Source organism: Crocodylus porosus, unplaced genomic scaffold, assembly GCF_001723895.1.
Source record: "Crocodylus porosus isolate Cpor-Errol unplaced genomic scaffold, CroPor_comp1, whole genome shotgun sequence".
Taxonomy (NCBI): domain Eukaryota; kingdom Metazoa; phylum Chordata; order Crocodylia; family Crocodylidae; genus Crocodylus; species Crocodylus porosus.
Window position 1 is genome coordinate 8,931,646 of NW_017728932.1, and position 16,751 is coordinate 8,948,396.

Below are 16,751 nucleotides of genomic sequence, written 5' to 3' on the forward strand. Positions count from 1 at the left end.
GAGGACTTCTCTGTTTCGCTTCTTGGAACTCAGGGTTGTCCTCGTTCTCCCCGACGAGGGGTGAAGTAAGCCCCTTTCTCTGGAGTGAAACAGGAAGCTCATTGCTTGAGTCAGGGCCACGAGAACCAGAAGTGGTGAGGGACTGGGAAGTCAGGGCCTTAGAGTGGCAGCCATGCCTGTGCTAGCTTTAACGAATGCTCCGAGTAACCCAACATGGCCGTAGTGGTCCCTAGCAAGCACCACCCTGAGGGGTCTCCAGGATGCATCCATGTCACATAAGCAAGAGAAAAAGGCAAGGTTAAGTGACTCGCCTAATGTTACTGAGTAAGACAGTGGCAGGGTCAAGAGCAGCAGCCATGTGTCCTGGCTTCCAGTCCACTGCTCTAGCCATGTACCGGTAATAGCACTGCCCTATCCTTACGTTGCAGGAAAATGCTATTATTGATGAAAACTTAGTTACTCAGCAAGATTTTGATTTATCTGGAAATGCAAGCATTAGAATTCCTCCCGAGACTCAGCTATTCTGCTTATATTGCAGCATCTTGAATTCCAAACTTGCTCCAGCGACCTTGCTCAAAATGTCAAACAGTCTTTAAAGCAGACGTAAAAATGCAGTCCTCCCCGCGAGTCATTACATCAAAAAGGGAGCACGTGGGAGGAGGCAAGGGGAGAGCAGGCAGCTCCAGTGGACTTTAAAATGGCTTGCCTCACCGCATCTACTGACTTTCTTTCAAACAGAGTTGATTATGCTGCTATTCCAATACTAAATCTAGTTTTTTGGATCTTGGCTGCAAAAGCTGAATAGTGACCATTCATTACTGAATAACTGGACTGTAAATCCTTGTCATGAGATGGTGACCATGACTTTTACATAAAAAGGTGTTATCCTTCCCATGTTTACTTATGCACTTTATTTAAGCATGCAGAATTACTGCCCAGCCTCTGGAAAGCAGCTCTTTGGTGAATCAGACAGAAATATGTTTTCAAGCCAGACGTGTGAATTGTTCTGCTACCGCAGGGCAGCGATTCCTGTTGGCAACTATAGATCTCAAAAGGTGAGGAGAGACTTAATGTTCCTTGTAACAAAACGCACCTCCTGCAATGACTGTTTACCGAACAATCACACAGGCTTCAGTGAGGCCAGATTGAATATTTAATAGGGAAAGTTGCAAAATTTCCACTAGAACTTAATTCTGAGGGAAAATTGGTTTGGGGATGAAATGTTGTCTTCTTTTTTTTGTGGAAAAGGTCTGTTTTCCTAGAATATTTTTCATGGCTATTGGAAAGCCAGAAACCAGGAGGTTTTGGCCCAAATCCAGAACATTTTAGAAATGCCAGAAGACCGTTTGGTTTTTCTGCTGTGCTAGCTTGAAACCCTGTTACTGCAGAAGGCAAAGTATCGGGAAAGGGTCCCGATGTGGTATTGGGGTGCAGGACTCAACCTTTCATCCACTCATGTACGCATTATATGATTAAACATCTCCTGGGTGCCCTTCTAAACTATTCAGAAAACATATTTAATTGGGTCATTCTGTAACTAGTAGAGTGCACAAAAAGCAACCTTTTCAGGGGGCCGAGTGTTGGAGATGTTGCAATAAAGTCCAGGGCCTCATACAGCTGAGACAACTGATTGGGGCAGACTGTTAACTAGTTAGGATATTAACCAAGGGTTTGTACAGTGGCCAGACCACTTTGTGGCAGTCCCTGCTACACCATATTTGCTGGAAACTCTAAAGTTGCAGTGAGAAAGCAGGAGCTTCTTGAGTCCATGTGTGGCTTTGGCCTGAGGACAACGCTGCCCTTCCAGAGCTCAGACTACAACCCAGGAGTCCTGAGGTCTCACCTGGCTGGTCTACCCATTTCTTCCTCCCCATTTCTCATTGCATCTGCTAAAATAAGCAGGCATGCTTCCAAAATGAAAACTGGCCTTGTTCTGTTTAGCAGCCTATATATCCTAATATCAGTCTATACAGCGGCAGATCCAGGTGGGATGCACTGCTCCACTTGCACTCTTCTTCAATTTCTGGTCCATTCAAGGTTTAAAGCCATCTGCCTAGCAGTGGCAGCAGCACTTCTATTGAGGCCGTGGTGAGGGAGTCATTATAATTTGCATCACTGCATCTAAACTCTTCATTCCACCTGTGTTAATGACCCTCTATCCTTTGAAACCATCTTTTGTGGTCCCATTACTCCAGCTAGCCTTACTTCTGCTGTCTCTTAACTGCTCCTAGTACTGTAATGTAGTTCCTGTTTCACAGCCCTGCAAACTGTTTTTAACTCTAGCTAAAAACCTTAACTCATGTATTGAAGTATGAACTCAAGTAAACATTAGCTTTGGTGCAGAAATCGCTTTCAATGAAGCATTGGAGGCACTGTCCAGATGTTTAAGAAGGCTTTTGTTTTATGAATCTGAAAAAGAGACATACATTTAGCTATAATGACTTCAGGACTAATGAAACATCTCTGGATTATTTTGCCTAGTTTTTTGTGTCGTAGATATAATGTTTGATATAGCAAATGAATGCACTTTCCAATAAAGGGTTTTTTTTCACTTCAATATTAAATTGAGTATTATAGTTTTAGGCCCCTACTTATTAGGGAAGGTTCTACTTTCTTTTTAACTACAGAAAAATATGTTTTCCTTTATATGAGGATGCACCGCACGACCTGCACCCCCCTTTTCAAAATCCTAGATCTGCCCACGACTGCATATGAATGCAAGAGGACATCAAGCCACTGCTGTGGAGGCCCACGTGCCTCCAGCAGAGGGAGTGAGCAAGCCTGCCTGGGAATGCCAATGGCCTGTTCTGTGTCAGTCCATGCATTCACCAGTTTCCTTTGCGGCCATGTCAGGAATTACCTGCCTGATAACACAGAAAGCTTGTGCATTGTTCTAGCATCTTTTGTAGAGAGATCATGTAACACTGATTATGAAACCCAGCAATACTCAGGCAGGACAGGAAAATACTGTTATCTCCATTTTACCAAAAAATAAAGCGACATTCCTGACGACACACACTGAGTTAAACACAGATGTCCCGTTTGTCCTGAGATGAAACCATTTTACCCTGGGACAAAATGCAGTCATTCAGACATCTCTGACTAGAGTCCTGGGATAAATCCTAAAAAGATTCATGGGCTAAAAAGTACTAACAGTTCATCCTGGCCTATTGCGAAGAGCACCTGGCATCTGAAGAGGTATCATGGGATTGCATCATTGAATCAATGACGGAAAAGCAACGGTACATTCAGCTGCTTACAAAACCCTGATTAAAGGGCAATGTGTGTACACACCAGTTCCCAGATATTTCTGTTCCAGGACAACACAGGCATACCTTGTCCAGGGACGAATGCAATGTCTGTTCTTAGCATAAGTCAGTGGCAAAGCTGCCAGAGTACCCAAGAGCACCCTGGTCTGCACATTCCTGAATTGCAGGAGAAAAATGGGGGATAAGGAGCTTAAGGATAAGGAGCGGGGTGGAGAGGAAACAGATTCCTTCCTTATCTCATATACGTGGGCTTAACCAGTGACCTCACGGTGTGCACCTGCCCCTCACCCCTCCAGTGTCTTCTGTAGGAGGGGAGGATGGTGAATCTGGCAGGAGTAAGAGACTTCATCCCTGACAGCACCAAGGCAGGGAGGCCTGCAAATGAACTACCAGAGAAGCTGTGGCCACCTTCGCTCTGAGATCTCTGCCCTGCTGGGATGGGAAGGTAAAAGAAGACGGTATTTCACTGAATAAGGGGAGATGGGGCTGCGGGGATGATGTGTATTACACATGCCTATTAAACATTTGCTTTTTAAAGTTATGTCTCTGGTAAAGCACTGGTGCTCAGAGCTCCCCAGCAACTGGGAGGGTAGAATTTAGCCCATGTTACTTCAAAATCACAGGGCCCTGCAGCTGAATTTGACTAGAGCAATGGTTTTCAACCTGTGGTTTGTGGATCCCTGGAAGTCTGCAGACTATGTCTAAAGGGTCTGGAAAAGATGACTACGATTGATCAAAAGTATGTGAATACCCACACTTACAATTCAAAAGGGTCTACACCTCCATTTGACATTTCCAAAAAGGTCCGCACCTCCTTTCAAAATTTTTTAGGGGTCTGTGACTGAAAAAAGGTTGACAACCATTGGGCTAGAGGAAATTCAGCTGAGTGCTGGCATTGCAAGAAGGTGGAAAACAAAGGGGAAGGTGGTGGTTTTGATCTTAGCAGTTGGCACTGAAGAAGAAATGACCTCCTTTCCCTTGCTATAATTCTCCAGTTTCATGTTTTTCTTGTTCTTCCTTTTATAATAAATCTGTGGGGCGAGGGATGGGGAGCATTAACTCTTCCCTTACTGAAATGGATTTGAATCACTTTCCATTCTTCTTTCTACCCCGGTTTGCTGGTAGCAGAGAGACCTCCACACCTGACCCCAGAGCTGAACAACCTGAACTTTGTGGATACTGTATGCCAAGTCCCATTTCCCAGAAAAACCAGATTGTCTCCCTTTGGCAAAGGGATCCTTTGGTCTCTGGGCATTGTATTCAGTTGTTTCTTCATGGCACAACTTAAGGAATAATGAATAAAGCATGAAACTGTGAAGGTATGAAGTTAAAGATTCTTAAGGAGATTACTTCCTAGCCAGTTAGTGAGTCTGACATGGTTTGTGGTTAAAGATTTCCATAGGAGAATGGCTCTCTTTGGCTCAGAAGGAGGCAGATTCTTCATTCATCCTTTCAAAGTGCTGCTTTCCAAACTGCAGGGAGAGATTTGAAACTATAGGTCTTTGAAGAACTATAGACAAGTAGCATTTTAAAGTTTTATTAAGGATTTTTACCCTAGCATAAGGCCTTTTCTCTGGCTGATGTTGAGGACAGTGTTTCCCATACTGGGGTTTATGCACTCCTGGGAATCTGAGGTGGAGTTTGGCATAAGAGGAAGGATGGGAATGCAGGAGGAGAGAGGAAATCGAGGAAAAAGAAAAATGAAGAACAGCTCAAGAGCTTTTCCGGTGGTTGTAGTGACACGAAGCATGACTCAACCCATGGAATAACAGGGATAAATTATTAACATCTTATAAAGGGCTGTCCCAAAGTGAAGAGCAGTGGTCTAGGAGGCATTCAGGACTTCCCTGCCCTCTTTAATATGTAACAGTGCTTTCACATGCAGGGTGCTGGAAAGAAGCTGTACTTTGTGTCCGACCTTTGTACTAGGTCAGGCTGACAGAAGAGTCAGTCGCAGCGATGGGATCAGTGTTGTCACTCCAACAGCAGCCTTATGTCAAAGCAGCGGATAAATAGATTCCTTAATAGATATTTTTATTAAGCTTCCCTGCAGCTTTCCAAGTCCCCAGCCCTGGGGTAGGTACAAAAGGGAATACAGGCACAGGCAAGCTTCTGTCCAAGCTGGGGTGTTTTCAGGTTCAATGAGCCATTATTTTCCAAGGAAACTTAAACTATCAGACCAACTCTAGAACAATATACAGCCATCACATGACCTCCAGGGGACAGCCGTGTCCGTGATGCACCCATCAACATCATGCCAATCACCCTGCATCATAGTGTGAAGCAGAACAACCAAGCCAAGCCTGCACCTCCTCCAGCCCCTGCTCAGCAGAGAACTGATCTTTCTTGTTGGAGTGGTTGCTTTGAAGTCAGGGTGAAGGCTTGTTGAGGACCATCTAACACAGCACCAGAGGAAAGAGCTGCTCTCTCCCAACCCTGTCTGTCCTGGGGTGGAGATGTGGATTGCAGAGAACCAAGGAGCCCCTTTTGCCCCACCCAACAATGGATGTTGGAGTCTGTGGGGGTCACTGGCTTTCTGCTTCCTTCTCGCACTCAGGAGTTGCAGGGACAAAGCACATTTCCTTCCCCCATCCTGAGCAGCGCCAGCTAATCTGGACCAAGGAGAAGCAATTCTCTGAGCCACTACAGTGCATTCACCATCATCAACAAATCCCAGGGCAGCCAGGCAGCACCCACTACCAACAAGGACATTGGAAGGCACAGCCTGTGGTGGCGGAAGGACATACTTACCCGCCAGGGGAAATGCCATGACCGCAACGGTGGCAGGGGGCAGTACCCTGACCAAATAGGTGCCTTACAAATGGCTTTGTGTAGTGGAGGGTGCGCCCTTGTCTGCTTGCAGACAGGACTCCCTACGAAAGTCTCATAGTTAGCTTTCCACTGGGCAGTTTCCAGTGGGAGGATCTCGGCTACACACTGACTTTATGCAAGTGGGAGACCCCTCCATAGCTTGCTCCTGCGGCCACATGCCTGAAGGCAAGTGAATCTCGGGGGCATCTGAACCCCAAATCTCCAGGCTTGGGCCTGCACGCAGGATGCCTGCCAAAGGATTTGGAAGTATCTGAAGCTGCAGGCTGGGCTGAAGGATACTTGATGGTAGCAGGGCCGCATATGGTTCTTGGATCATTCAAACACTGATCTAGCTAATTTGACCTGGGACATGAAAAGTTTTCCATTAAAAAAAAATGCCAGAGGCCTGAGTAGACTTTTTGAGGGGAAGATTCCTGCAGCCCTGGGCTGTAAACCCAACCTCTGGGAGAGATGCTGCCACCAAGATTTGCCTAGGCTGTAAGGGGATCCAGCGAGGCAGCACATGTTCTCTCCAGCTGCCAGACTCTGCCCTACCCCCCTTTGGGGCTGGTCCCATAACTCCACCTCTGGGGCCCCCCACAACTCAGGCTCCAGAGATGGGTCCCAAGTGAATCTAGCCCATTGTCTTTTCCATCTTTGCTCCTTTTTCATTCCTTTCTCCTGCCCGTTCTCCCGGCAGCTGTAGGTGATAGCCTTATCCGCAGGGGCAGAAGGGTGTCACAGCTTCATTTGGCTACAGAGATACCTGATAACCTGATTAGAGGGCATAAGTTTGGTCCCAACTCTCTAGACAAAGTGCTTCTGCCCTTGAGTAGTGTCTACCCTCTCGTGCTGTCCCGGCTGGTTAGCCTGCCACCACGTAATGACTGAGGGGCAGCGAGGATAGGGTACTTATGCAGAAAGAGAGGCCAGGAGCTATTTTTTAACAAGATAATTACTATGTACAATCACTAGTAAATAGTGCCGACTCCTGGAGCAGGCACGTGGGCAAAGGCCCGTAAGTGCTTTGAAGAAAACATTGCGAGCTTACTAGAGAGGAGGGAGGCCACCACTTGCCAGGCCAGGTGTTGAAATCATTGGTCAGTGAAACCGTCACATGGAAGAGGCACTGCACTAGCAATGGGAGACAAGATGGGTTGCACCCTTGGGCTGCTCATAAAGATGTGAGGATAAGGAGATGGAGAAGCAAGTTGGACACTGCTAGATCTCCAACATAGGCATCGATGGGCATCTCTGGTGACTAGACAGCAGCTCATCTTCAGCCCAATGAGGGCTGTTCCATAGAGATCGGGCAATTTACTTAAGGCTGCTCTGTGAGAGCCTGGATGGGCATCATTAATCCAACTTGAGCTGTTTGAGGATGGGAATGTGGTGCCTAAGCTAGTTCTGCTGCAAAGATCATCTCTTGATTTATTTTTTTTTGGAGGGTTTAGTGCTGCCCTTGTCATGTGCCAATTTTTAGTAATAATGGGATATTTAAGAGTGAATTGGGCATGAGCCTGGGATATGATAACAGTGGCATCCAATGAGCTAAACGTGAACTAAATTAAAATAATTCCTCTGCATTCCAACTCCTAACACTCAGAAGCACCAGACACAGGGAGTAACAGGCACAGACACAGGTGTGCAGGGAGTAACAGGCACTGCTCCTTACACATCCCTTCTGTGATGATCTCTTGGTCTCTCTCTGCTTCAGTCTTCAAATACAAGTCAAGAGATTGTTTCAGAGGATGGAGCTATTTGCCTTTGATTTACTTATTTTGGCTTACTGATCACTCCAAACACTGCCTGGATTGCATTTGGTCCTAAAGTCAAACAAGTGATGTTTAATCAAACTACTGATTTACTCTATAATCCCAAATCTTCTTCTCCAGCGCTTGGGTTCCCTTATCCGTGGGCTCAGTGTGAATCCTGGAGCAGGTTGCTGACTGACAAATTCCTGCTCCAAAGCCTGTCAAAGTACATAGGGAGGTACTGATTAATAACCATTGCCGTAGGCCCATGATGCCTGCATGTTAAGAGAATTTGAAAAAAAACTATCAAAGCACTCATGAAACTACAGCATTTATTCTTCTTTCAAGAGTAAAGTGGTGAGACCACAGAATCAGCAGCCTCAGAAATTATAATGATGGTTTCAAATTTCTCTTAGTTGTAGTATTCTATAAAAGCATACAGAGATGTATATATAACAATCAAATGCTTTTTAAAAGAAAAGTGGTCTAAGAAAAGACAGAGGTTCAAACAACGATGCACTATTTTCGCTCAGCTAAAAAAGTCCAGTGATCCCGTTGAGAAGTGCGTATATTTAGAAATATCTGCTCAGAACTTCAGAGGTTCAGTCAAGATTATATGGCATTCGAGCAAACAATAAGCACAGACAGGTTGGCTAGAGTGCATTTAAAGAGAGGGTTTCTACTTTTCCCAAATATTTATTTAGGCATCCATGAAACTGTAACTATTTGTGCCTCACCTTTGCAAGCACCAAGAATTAAAGTTATTTTCATCCTATGTGGGTAAATCTGTGGGTGCTGTTTAGAACTACTCACTAGCAGAAAGTACTCTCGCTTAATCCTCCCATTTTCTTTACCTTTCCCCACCTCTCGCTTCACCAGGATAATTGGCTACAACAATATTCCCTGAAAGGCAAAGTTTGCCTCTACTGTATTGCACTAGCAAATTTAAATAGCAGCAGAGAAGCTAGAAAGTCACTGCTTTGCCATCCCCATCCATCATGCTTTGATCTACTAATATTATTAATTTTCACATTTTGCATCTGCTTACAGGGAGCAGAGTTACAGACATGAAGAGGAAAGGAAAAGATTTATAAACCTGAAGTCCCCTTTTCTTTGTTAGAAAGAGGACGAATGTGCCTATGCTGCATTTTGTATGCTGTTCAGCAGTAACCATACATTTCAGACTTAATTTCCACATTCTCAGCTTGTGGCAGGTCAGTCATTCAGTATTGTTGTGTGCTCTTTACTTGCTAATCTAGATTTCAATGATATTCAACGAATGTAAACTGGTAAAACTGCTCTGGCTTCAGTTATTGCTGCAGTTTACAGCGCTGAAAATCTGGTTTGGTATACATAAGTAGATCTTCACATCAGTAAAGGCAGCTAAAATCTATGTTCATCTCCTATTATCTGTACTAGTGCTGTAGCAGTGTGGGAACTGCTATGAGCATCAGTTAAATTCTGTTGTTATGTCTACTGCAAGATCACTTAAAGACCCCAATTGAGTTCAAGCTACAGAGCGCACAAAGCCATTTAGATCTGGGCCTGCAGCTCTGGTTCCAGTAGTTTTGCCCATTCTGCACTATAGGGGTGAACCAGGGAAGTGGGACCCCCCTGGTTATCTATCATCTGCTTTCTTTCAGTTGCCCACTTCGCAAGCCCACCTTCTGCATTATAAATCTTTGGGGCAGGCTTGGGGGTTATGCTGTCTTCACTTGACAAGGCCTTAGTCAGGTTCTGGGCAGTCATGGAGGCCCGGTATCCCACAGTGCAGTAGCAGATAATGCTTTTATGTTGATTATGCTCTGAAAAGAGAGAAAAGAAACAATAAACAAACTAAAACTGAATTCAAAGTTATGTCTAAACTGCTAGGATTTGCTCATTATCTTGGTATAGGCAACTCCAAATGAGGAAAACTCAGGCCTTCCAAAATCATGAGGTTGGCTTAAAAGGTATCAAGGATGCTTAAAACTGAATTGACTTTTTGGTTTTGAACCTTTAGGGTGAACCAGTGTCACATTTTCTCAGCCAGGATGGCTAGAAACTAAAAAAAAATTACTAAACGTTCAGATTCTTTTGTATTCACTTGACTCCAGGAACCAGGGCTTTATGGAAAGCATTCATTCCTACAAGCTGGCAAAACTGCTGTTACTATGAATATCTTGTAAACAATCATGACATACACAAAGATGTAGACCAGGGCCTCTATCCAATAGTTTAAGCTGAAAACGTAGATGGGTCACTCGCACACCGTAGCATAACTAGGGGTGGCAAGCAGAGCACTGACTTAGAGGGCCCAGTGAGTCCATGCAACAGGCAGATGTAGGGACCCTTTTGCACCCTCATACAACAGCTGATCCTTCTCTTGCTGCTGAATGCTCTGCTGCCCTCTCGCTGCCAGCAACAGCAATGCGCAGCACTCGGTAGTGCCAGAAGTGATGGCAGCGGCTGCAGTAGTAGGGTATGACAGTGCCCTCCAGGTTTGGGCAGTGCTTTTGTGCTCCCCCATTCTGGGCTGGCTAAGCTTTGAAAAGCTTGCCTGGTGTCTCTGCCATCCAACAAGCTAAGCACTTCTGAAAATCTGTCCCGTGTTACTGTTGCTCATTTGAATTTTCTGCCCTTACAGTAGCTTAAAACCTGCTTGCGACAACAGAGAGAAGTTTCTGCTGAGATGGCGCATATACCTTGAGAGAGCTGCTTCTGCAGAAGTTCTTGTGGAGCATTAGTCTGAGGGTCAATTAGGATAGCCCCTGGCAGATGGCTGACTTCATATTCAGCTGGACTCCGGGTGTCCTAAGAACAGAACACTGATTAATCTTTAATCAGCTATTACTCATTTTAAAAGAAAACCTAAGATATCTGATAAGTAATATCTGCTTTGTCAACAATGCCATTTTAGAGCAGGGGTGTAGTTACGGAGTAGTGGGAGTAAAGGTGGCTGAATCAGGCTACTTTAATGTAGTGCCACCAGATGCAGCCACCTTTTCAGTATGAAGGCAGCACCCCACCATCTACTGTCCACTGAGTAGAATGGAAAATTTGACTAAGTGTAGTAAATCATTACTTTTATGCAGCGTGCCATTAGATCTGCAACATCTACCATCCTAGAGAAAAAAGGATGTTGCGTAAGATCTCATCTACAAGATCTTAACGCAGTTCATCTACCTCAGAAGCTGCTAAAGAACACTGCTGTCATTCAAACCGGCAAGCCCAGGGACTGTAAGTATTTATTACACAGTTCTTGGATCTCAGCTCATCCTGTTGATTGAAGCATCTTCACTGTCTCTCCACATGATCACCTAAAAACTCAGACTTGTCATTATCTATGTTAATCGGTCCTGAAACATTTTATCCATACAATGTCAGACAGAATTTGTGCAGACTGTAGAACATCCTGCTTCAAATATAGTTAAATAATAGAGAACAGGGTATATATTATGGTATATTTATAACAAGCCAGCACAAAGTCTGCAATTTTTTACTCCAGCTCTATAATTGTAACTCAATAGAAGCAAGATCATAGTTATCACTGACTGACACGATTGTTGGAGCATATTTAATTAAAAGCTTAAAACTGTTCACTTGAGTTCTATTTTTGAGGTCAAGGAACTGGCAGGTAACATGCATTTCAAAAGCCCATCCTGTGATAGCCTTTGCTAAAACAATCTTCATCTGGAGCTTATTAGACCCAGTTCTGAGGAAGCTTCAAGTCTTGTTGTTGCAAAGACAGGGATTTTGTAGCTTTTTTTTAAACACGGGAACTTGCGCTCATATAACTGGTACTTTCCAATTTCAGAAAACTAAGGGGAATGAGAAGAGATTCTGAGATTAAAGATGCTGCATTTTTTAAGATAGGGGCCTAAGATATTTTAGGTTTTCTTTTAATGAGTTATAAATTGATTGTTCCCTCCATGTTCTTGACAACAACAGAAACAGCGTTCCCTAATGCTTATTCATTCCAAAGTCATTTCTCAGTGTGTTTTTTTTTTATGAAATACAGACAGAAATCACTGCCTTCCAGCTTAATAAAAGCAGACTGGAAGACTACTCCACTGTCTTTCATAGTGAATGCAAATTTACACTTCTATAGGTTTTAATCTCTACACAGCACTGAACTTATCTTTCTACCTGTTTGATAAATACCTGGCACAGAGAAGGCACTCCAGGACCAAAAATTCAAAACAGTATTTAGCACCTTTGAAGGGTTTGAAGCACCCAGTTCTGCAGCCTCTACTTACATATATACTTCCATTAATCTGGCGTAAGCAACAACAGAGGCACTGGATTTCAAATGGTAAGACTGATATAGGGTACGTATGTAGATGGAAAAACTGAATTAAATTTATCTTTTAAAGTCATATGGAGTCTCCGTGTCAGCACTTAAAATTCCTGGTTCACAGTCACATGTTCAGCCAACTCACATATCTATATAGTTATACCGATTTTCATTTCAAAAGCTTTTCCTAGAACATGTGACCTTTGTTCTTTTCCTGTGACTTTTTGATTTGTTCCCAGCATTGATGGCCCAAAATTGAGGTGCATGACTCAATTTGGGCAAAACTACATGGTAATTTCATTCCTCTGACCACCCATCTAAAGGGTCTTCTTCTCTGAAGTCATTCCTAGGAGAGGAATCACATTTCAGAATAGAAAAGCAGACACGTGGGATCTGTCTGATCTCTGCTTTTAGCCCGGAGTCTGTGTTTACCGGGGAGTGACTTCGTACTTTTCAATGTGATAATGGTAGTATTCCACAACCGCTGAAACCTCATCTGAAAAAAGCAGCTCTACTGTATTAACAAAAGCTAAGAACAAGTCATTTTTGGCCACTTTCATAATCCAATTCCCAGGAGGAAGAAAAAAGTCCATGTTACACAGAAACAGATGAGATTATAGAAAATCGCTAGCTAAGACACTTAACATATTTTAACATACAAAATTAGCAATGTGAAATCAGTTACAGGTTCTAGGTGAGTCTGTAAATAGCTTTGTTGCTGTGGAGGCATCCAATATAATGACAGCGGGACTCATGAAATCAAAGTAGCGTGACAGCAGTATGCCATGGAGGCTGATTTTTGCCCAGACATGAAGGACATGCATGGCAATACCAGGCAGAACTGTAACTTTTGGAACAAATGTGCAACCTCAGAAGCTGGGCTCCTGCCCAAGGTCCTGATGCAACTGTGCAGCTCCATTCTGCTTTTTCAGAGAATTTCATATATTAATGGTCTGCCTATGACAAAGTGCTGAGGAATGCAGCATTTGCTGCAGAGGCTGATTGACCTTCACAGTTCATGTTCATTTAGGAACAGGCTGGAGGACCTGGCTGCTTTTAAACTGGGATTTACAGCTACTTGAGATACCACCCTTTCTCTCCTCTTACTTCCAAACTGGACGCTGTCAATGGCTGGTGCAGCATCAGCTTGTAATAATAAATTGATGTGTTGCAAATTCTAGATAAATCTTCCATCCACCTACAAACACATCTGTCTGGGAAACCGGGCTTAGAATCCTGATCCCATAAATTCAAAGATATAGGTCACCTTATCTGGCCTCAGTTTCCATCCAGGGACTGAATATATACCTTTGTAACTCTACTTTTTTTCCTGGAAAACAATCTGCTGATACTATGCATCATTAAATCTCAGATACTAAGTTTGTGCTGGGGGGGGATCTGGGCTATGAGACCTCCAAGAAAAATCCAGATGTTACAAAAAGTGGTGTTTTGCCAGTGCCCACAATGCTAGAAGTATTAGTGGAAATTTAAATGCCACTTGCAGAAATAATCACACCCAGGCTATCCCACCACTTATCTAGCACTGATGCTGCTTCTGTGGTAAAATGGTGTGAAAAATCTAAGTGTAGTCTCACACATAGTTGGCACTGACATATACCAGAAATGAGGTTAAGTAGGTGCTGTTTTTCTACAGCAGTAAACACCCTAAAATACCTTTATGTAAGAGACTTATTTTCTCAAAGAATCCCAATGCAAAAAGCTGAAGTAAAGGACAAAAATTCTACACGGACAATGAGGTTATGCAAAATTTGTTAAACACACATGTTTTGTGGGTGTTGGTTGTAGCTGTGTTGGTCTAAGGAAATAGATGAGGTTCTTTGGGTAAATATGATATATTTTATTAGACCAACTCAGTAATTGGAAAAAAATGTTCCTTGCAAGCCTTTGGGCACACACCCCCTTCTTCAGGCACAGGGAGAGTTTGCTGAGTATTTTTGCCTTTGACACCATTCCCCCCCACCTCCTGCCTTGCACCTATTGTCTCCCATTCCCTCGGATCCTCACTGCCATGAATTTGCATTGCACAGACCTACATTTTGCATACTGGCTTCTATTCTACCCAGGAGAGCGCACACAACACCAGCAGATCCTCCCTATGCCTGAAGAAGGTTGTTTGTACCTGAAAGCTTGCAAAGAACAATTTTCCCAGCTATTTAGTTGGTCTAATAAAAGATGTTGCATCTACCCAAAGAACCTCGTCTGCCTTACACACACACACATGCACACGCACACACTGACATCTTAAAATTAACCAGAAGAAAGACCAGGACACCAATGCATCTGTTGATTTTAATTGCAGACAACTTGCTTTTAGGCAATGAAATCAATCACTTACCAGAATGAGCAATTCCTCTGGGTTGTTTTCTATCCAACTTTGTAAAGTCTCTGTGGAAACAGTTTCGACTTCTGGAAATGATTCATGGACCCACTCGGTGGCTAAGCTCCTCATTTCTTTGGGATCGCTTACATGACCCACCTTTTCCAGAAATTTTTCTGTCATTGTCCTTGTGGCTCTAAACAGCTGGAAAGAAAATGCTAACTAAAATCTCTTAGTTTATTTAGCAGATACTGGGTCACGTGGTACATTTTTATATGAGTAGACATGGGGCAGAACTTTAACCCTTCTAATCAGTCATGAGTGGTAGAAGTAATCACACAGTATTTTTTATGTTTCTTAAAAAATATATAATATCAAAATCTGCCCCTATAATTTGTAACTGTGAAACAAATGTTTTTCCTAGCCATGGGGTAGTTGTTTTTTTTTTTTTCTTTCCTTACAGAAAATGTCTCAAATGTTTGGCAAGCCCATTTGAAGGCATACAAGTCAAGTCCCTTATGTGCAAAGAGAGGCTCTTGAAATAAAGCTGAACTTTGATTGCTGAAAATATGCTACAGACGTGTTTCTCAACCCGTGGATCACAACCCCAGAGCGGGTTGCAACAGTAGACGAAAGGGTTGCAAACAAACTTTAAAGCAGAATCTGTTTTGAAAGGAGAAAAACATGGGAAACCATAGGTTTTCCCTGGCAGAGCTGCAGCCTGCAAGGGGCTGCGTGGGGGTCCCCATGCCCCACACACCCACCCCCCTGCTTCACATACTGAGGGGCTGGCGCCTGGGCACAGCGGGCAGCGGGTCGGGAGCGAGGGGCACTGAGTCGGGACTGGCCTTTAATGTTTATAAATGGGCCTTGGCACAAAAACTGGTCTAGAGTTTGTGCTTTACCAGCTTACAGCAACCTCGATACAGAGCAAAGGGTCAGCAAGGGATGCGGACTCGTAAAGCAGGGAGGATTTTGGTATCGTTTATGCAAAGGGATGTCGCTCGCGGCAGAGATCAACACATTGCTGCTCCCTGCACGCTCGCTTGTAACACATATCAACGCGCTACCGCTCCCTGCACTCGCATGTGCACGATAAGCCGGTTTATTCTCTTTTCGAGCAAACAGGAGCTTTGCCCCGACCAAAGTCCAGCTTTCTGACACCTGTTTTACTGTAGTGCGTCTTACTTATTTTACAGCCTCACACTTGATCTTTTCCTGGGATAACGGGGGAAAGGACATCGCTTCCTGCGTACAACATTTCTCTACTGGAAACTCTTCAAAAAATGACAAACAGCTTTTACAAAGGATTGTTGTTTTGGAAGTTTTAAAAACCGCATTGGCTTGCAAAGGACGCACCACTCCCACCAGAAGCGCTGCGATGAAATATAACCCGGAGACCCTTTGTCATTGCCATTGGGAAGGATTCATTTAGGGATAAGAGAGACGTCATAACACAGCGCGGGTGACGTCACGGGCCGGGCGAACCCGGCGGTGGGCTCCTAGGGGCGGAGCGGGGCTCTGTTACCCGGGCAACCGCGGGGAGCTAAGTCTGCGCCGGCGCGGTTCCCAACATGCATCGCGGCCGGGCCGGCGGGTGGCTTCCGGCTGGGGCGGGGCGCCGCCATCTTGCGTTCGCGGGGCCCGATCCGCCGGGGTCGCCATGGAGACAGGTGAGGGTCAGGCCCCGCCGCTCCCGCTCCCGCTCCAACTCCAATCCCGCCTCCGGCGGCGGCTGCCCCAGGGCCCTACCTGGCGGCGGCTGCCCCAGGGCCCTACCTGGCGGCGGGAGCGGAGACCCCCGCCTTGCTTTTACGCTGCTGCGGCGGGAGCCCTGGAGGGTCCCGCGGGGTGGGTGTCGGCCCTCGCGGGGAGAAGTGGATCCAGGGGGACCTCGGCCTGCAACGGCTTGTGCTGCGGAGGGCGGTGTGTGAGTGTGCGCACAGGCATGTGCCCTTATATGGATGCACAGGGCCCGTGCACCCCTATTTATAGCTACACGCAGGCGAGCGCATCCCCAAATATAGGTGTATGCTTCGTATGCAGATACACCCCCCCCATACAGATATATACACACGGACACAACCCCTACATACAGATGGATACACCCCCCCACACATAGATACACCCTCCACACGTACACATAGATACACCCCCCTCCTACATACAGAAACATGTACACTCCACCCTACATATAGATACACCCCCCACTTCCCCCCACCTACAGACACACACACACACACACACCCTCCCATCCCCCTGCGCATACAGACAGACCCTCCCCTACACACACACACACACAC

General features: G+C 44.9%; 2 protein-coding genes and 1 long non-coding RNA gene across 3 annotated transcripts in view; 2 read left to right on the top strand and 1 right to left on the bottom strand.

The window, feature by feature from the left end:
• The first annotated feature begins 790 nt into the window (after positions 1–790).
• On the top strand, positions 791–14,995 carry LOC109317079. The gene is made up of 3 exons (XR_002102968.1): positions 791–1,055; positions 3,566–3,714; positions 14,431–14,995. It is a non-coding gene; the product is annotated as an uncharacterized LOC109317079 (long non-coding RNA).
• On the bottom strand, positions 8,797–14,653 carry LOC109317078 (probable molybdopterin-synthase adenylyltransferase). Its single transcript, XM_019545541.1, has 3 exons — positions 14,467–14,653; positions 10,519–10,627; positions 8,797–9,639 (listed from the first exon to the last, which is right to left on the bottom strand). Exons 1-3 carry the CDS (start codon positions 14,629–14,631, stop codon positions 9,368–9,370), a joined length of 546 nt encoding a protein of 181 aa, XP_019401086.1. The 5' UTR covers positions 14,632–14,653; the 3' UTR covers positions 8,797–9,367.
• Positions 14,996–16,045: 1,050 nt separating the features above from the next.
• Positions 16,046–16,751, top strand: part of MED31 (mediator complex subunit 31) — a 7,327-nt gene continuing 6,621 nt past the window's right edge. The window contains exon 1 of the mRNA XM_019545544.1: positions 16,046–16,121. Within this exon, the coding sequence (XP_019401089.1) occupies positions 16,112–16,121 (10 nt within the window). The 5' untranslated portion in view covers positions 16,046–16,111. The remainder of the gene's footprint in view (positions 16,122–16,751) is intronic.

Coding starts and splice junctions, on each gene's coding strand:
- LOC109317078 (XM_019545541.1), bottom strand. CDS start 14,631: ATGACAGAAAAATTTCTGGAAAAGGTGGGTCATGTAAGCGATCCCAAA. Junction 10,628..14,466: donor CAGAGGAATTGCTCATTCTG/GTAAGTGATTGA, acceptor TTCTGTTCTTAG/GACACCCGGAGTCCAGCTGA. Junction 9,640..10,518: donor GCAGAAGCAGCTCTCTCAAG/GTATATGCGCCA, acceptor CTCTCTTTTCAG/AGCATAATCAACATAAAAGC.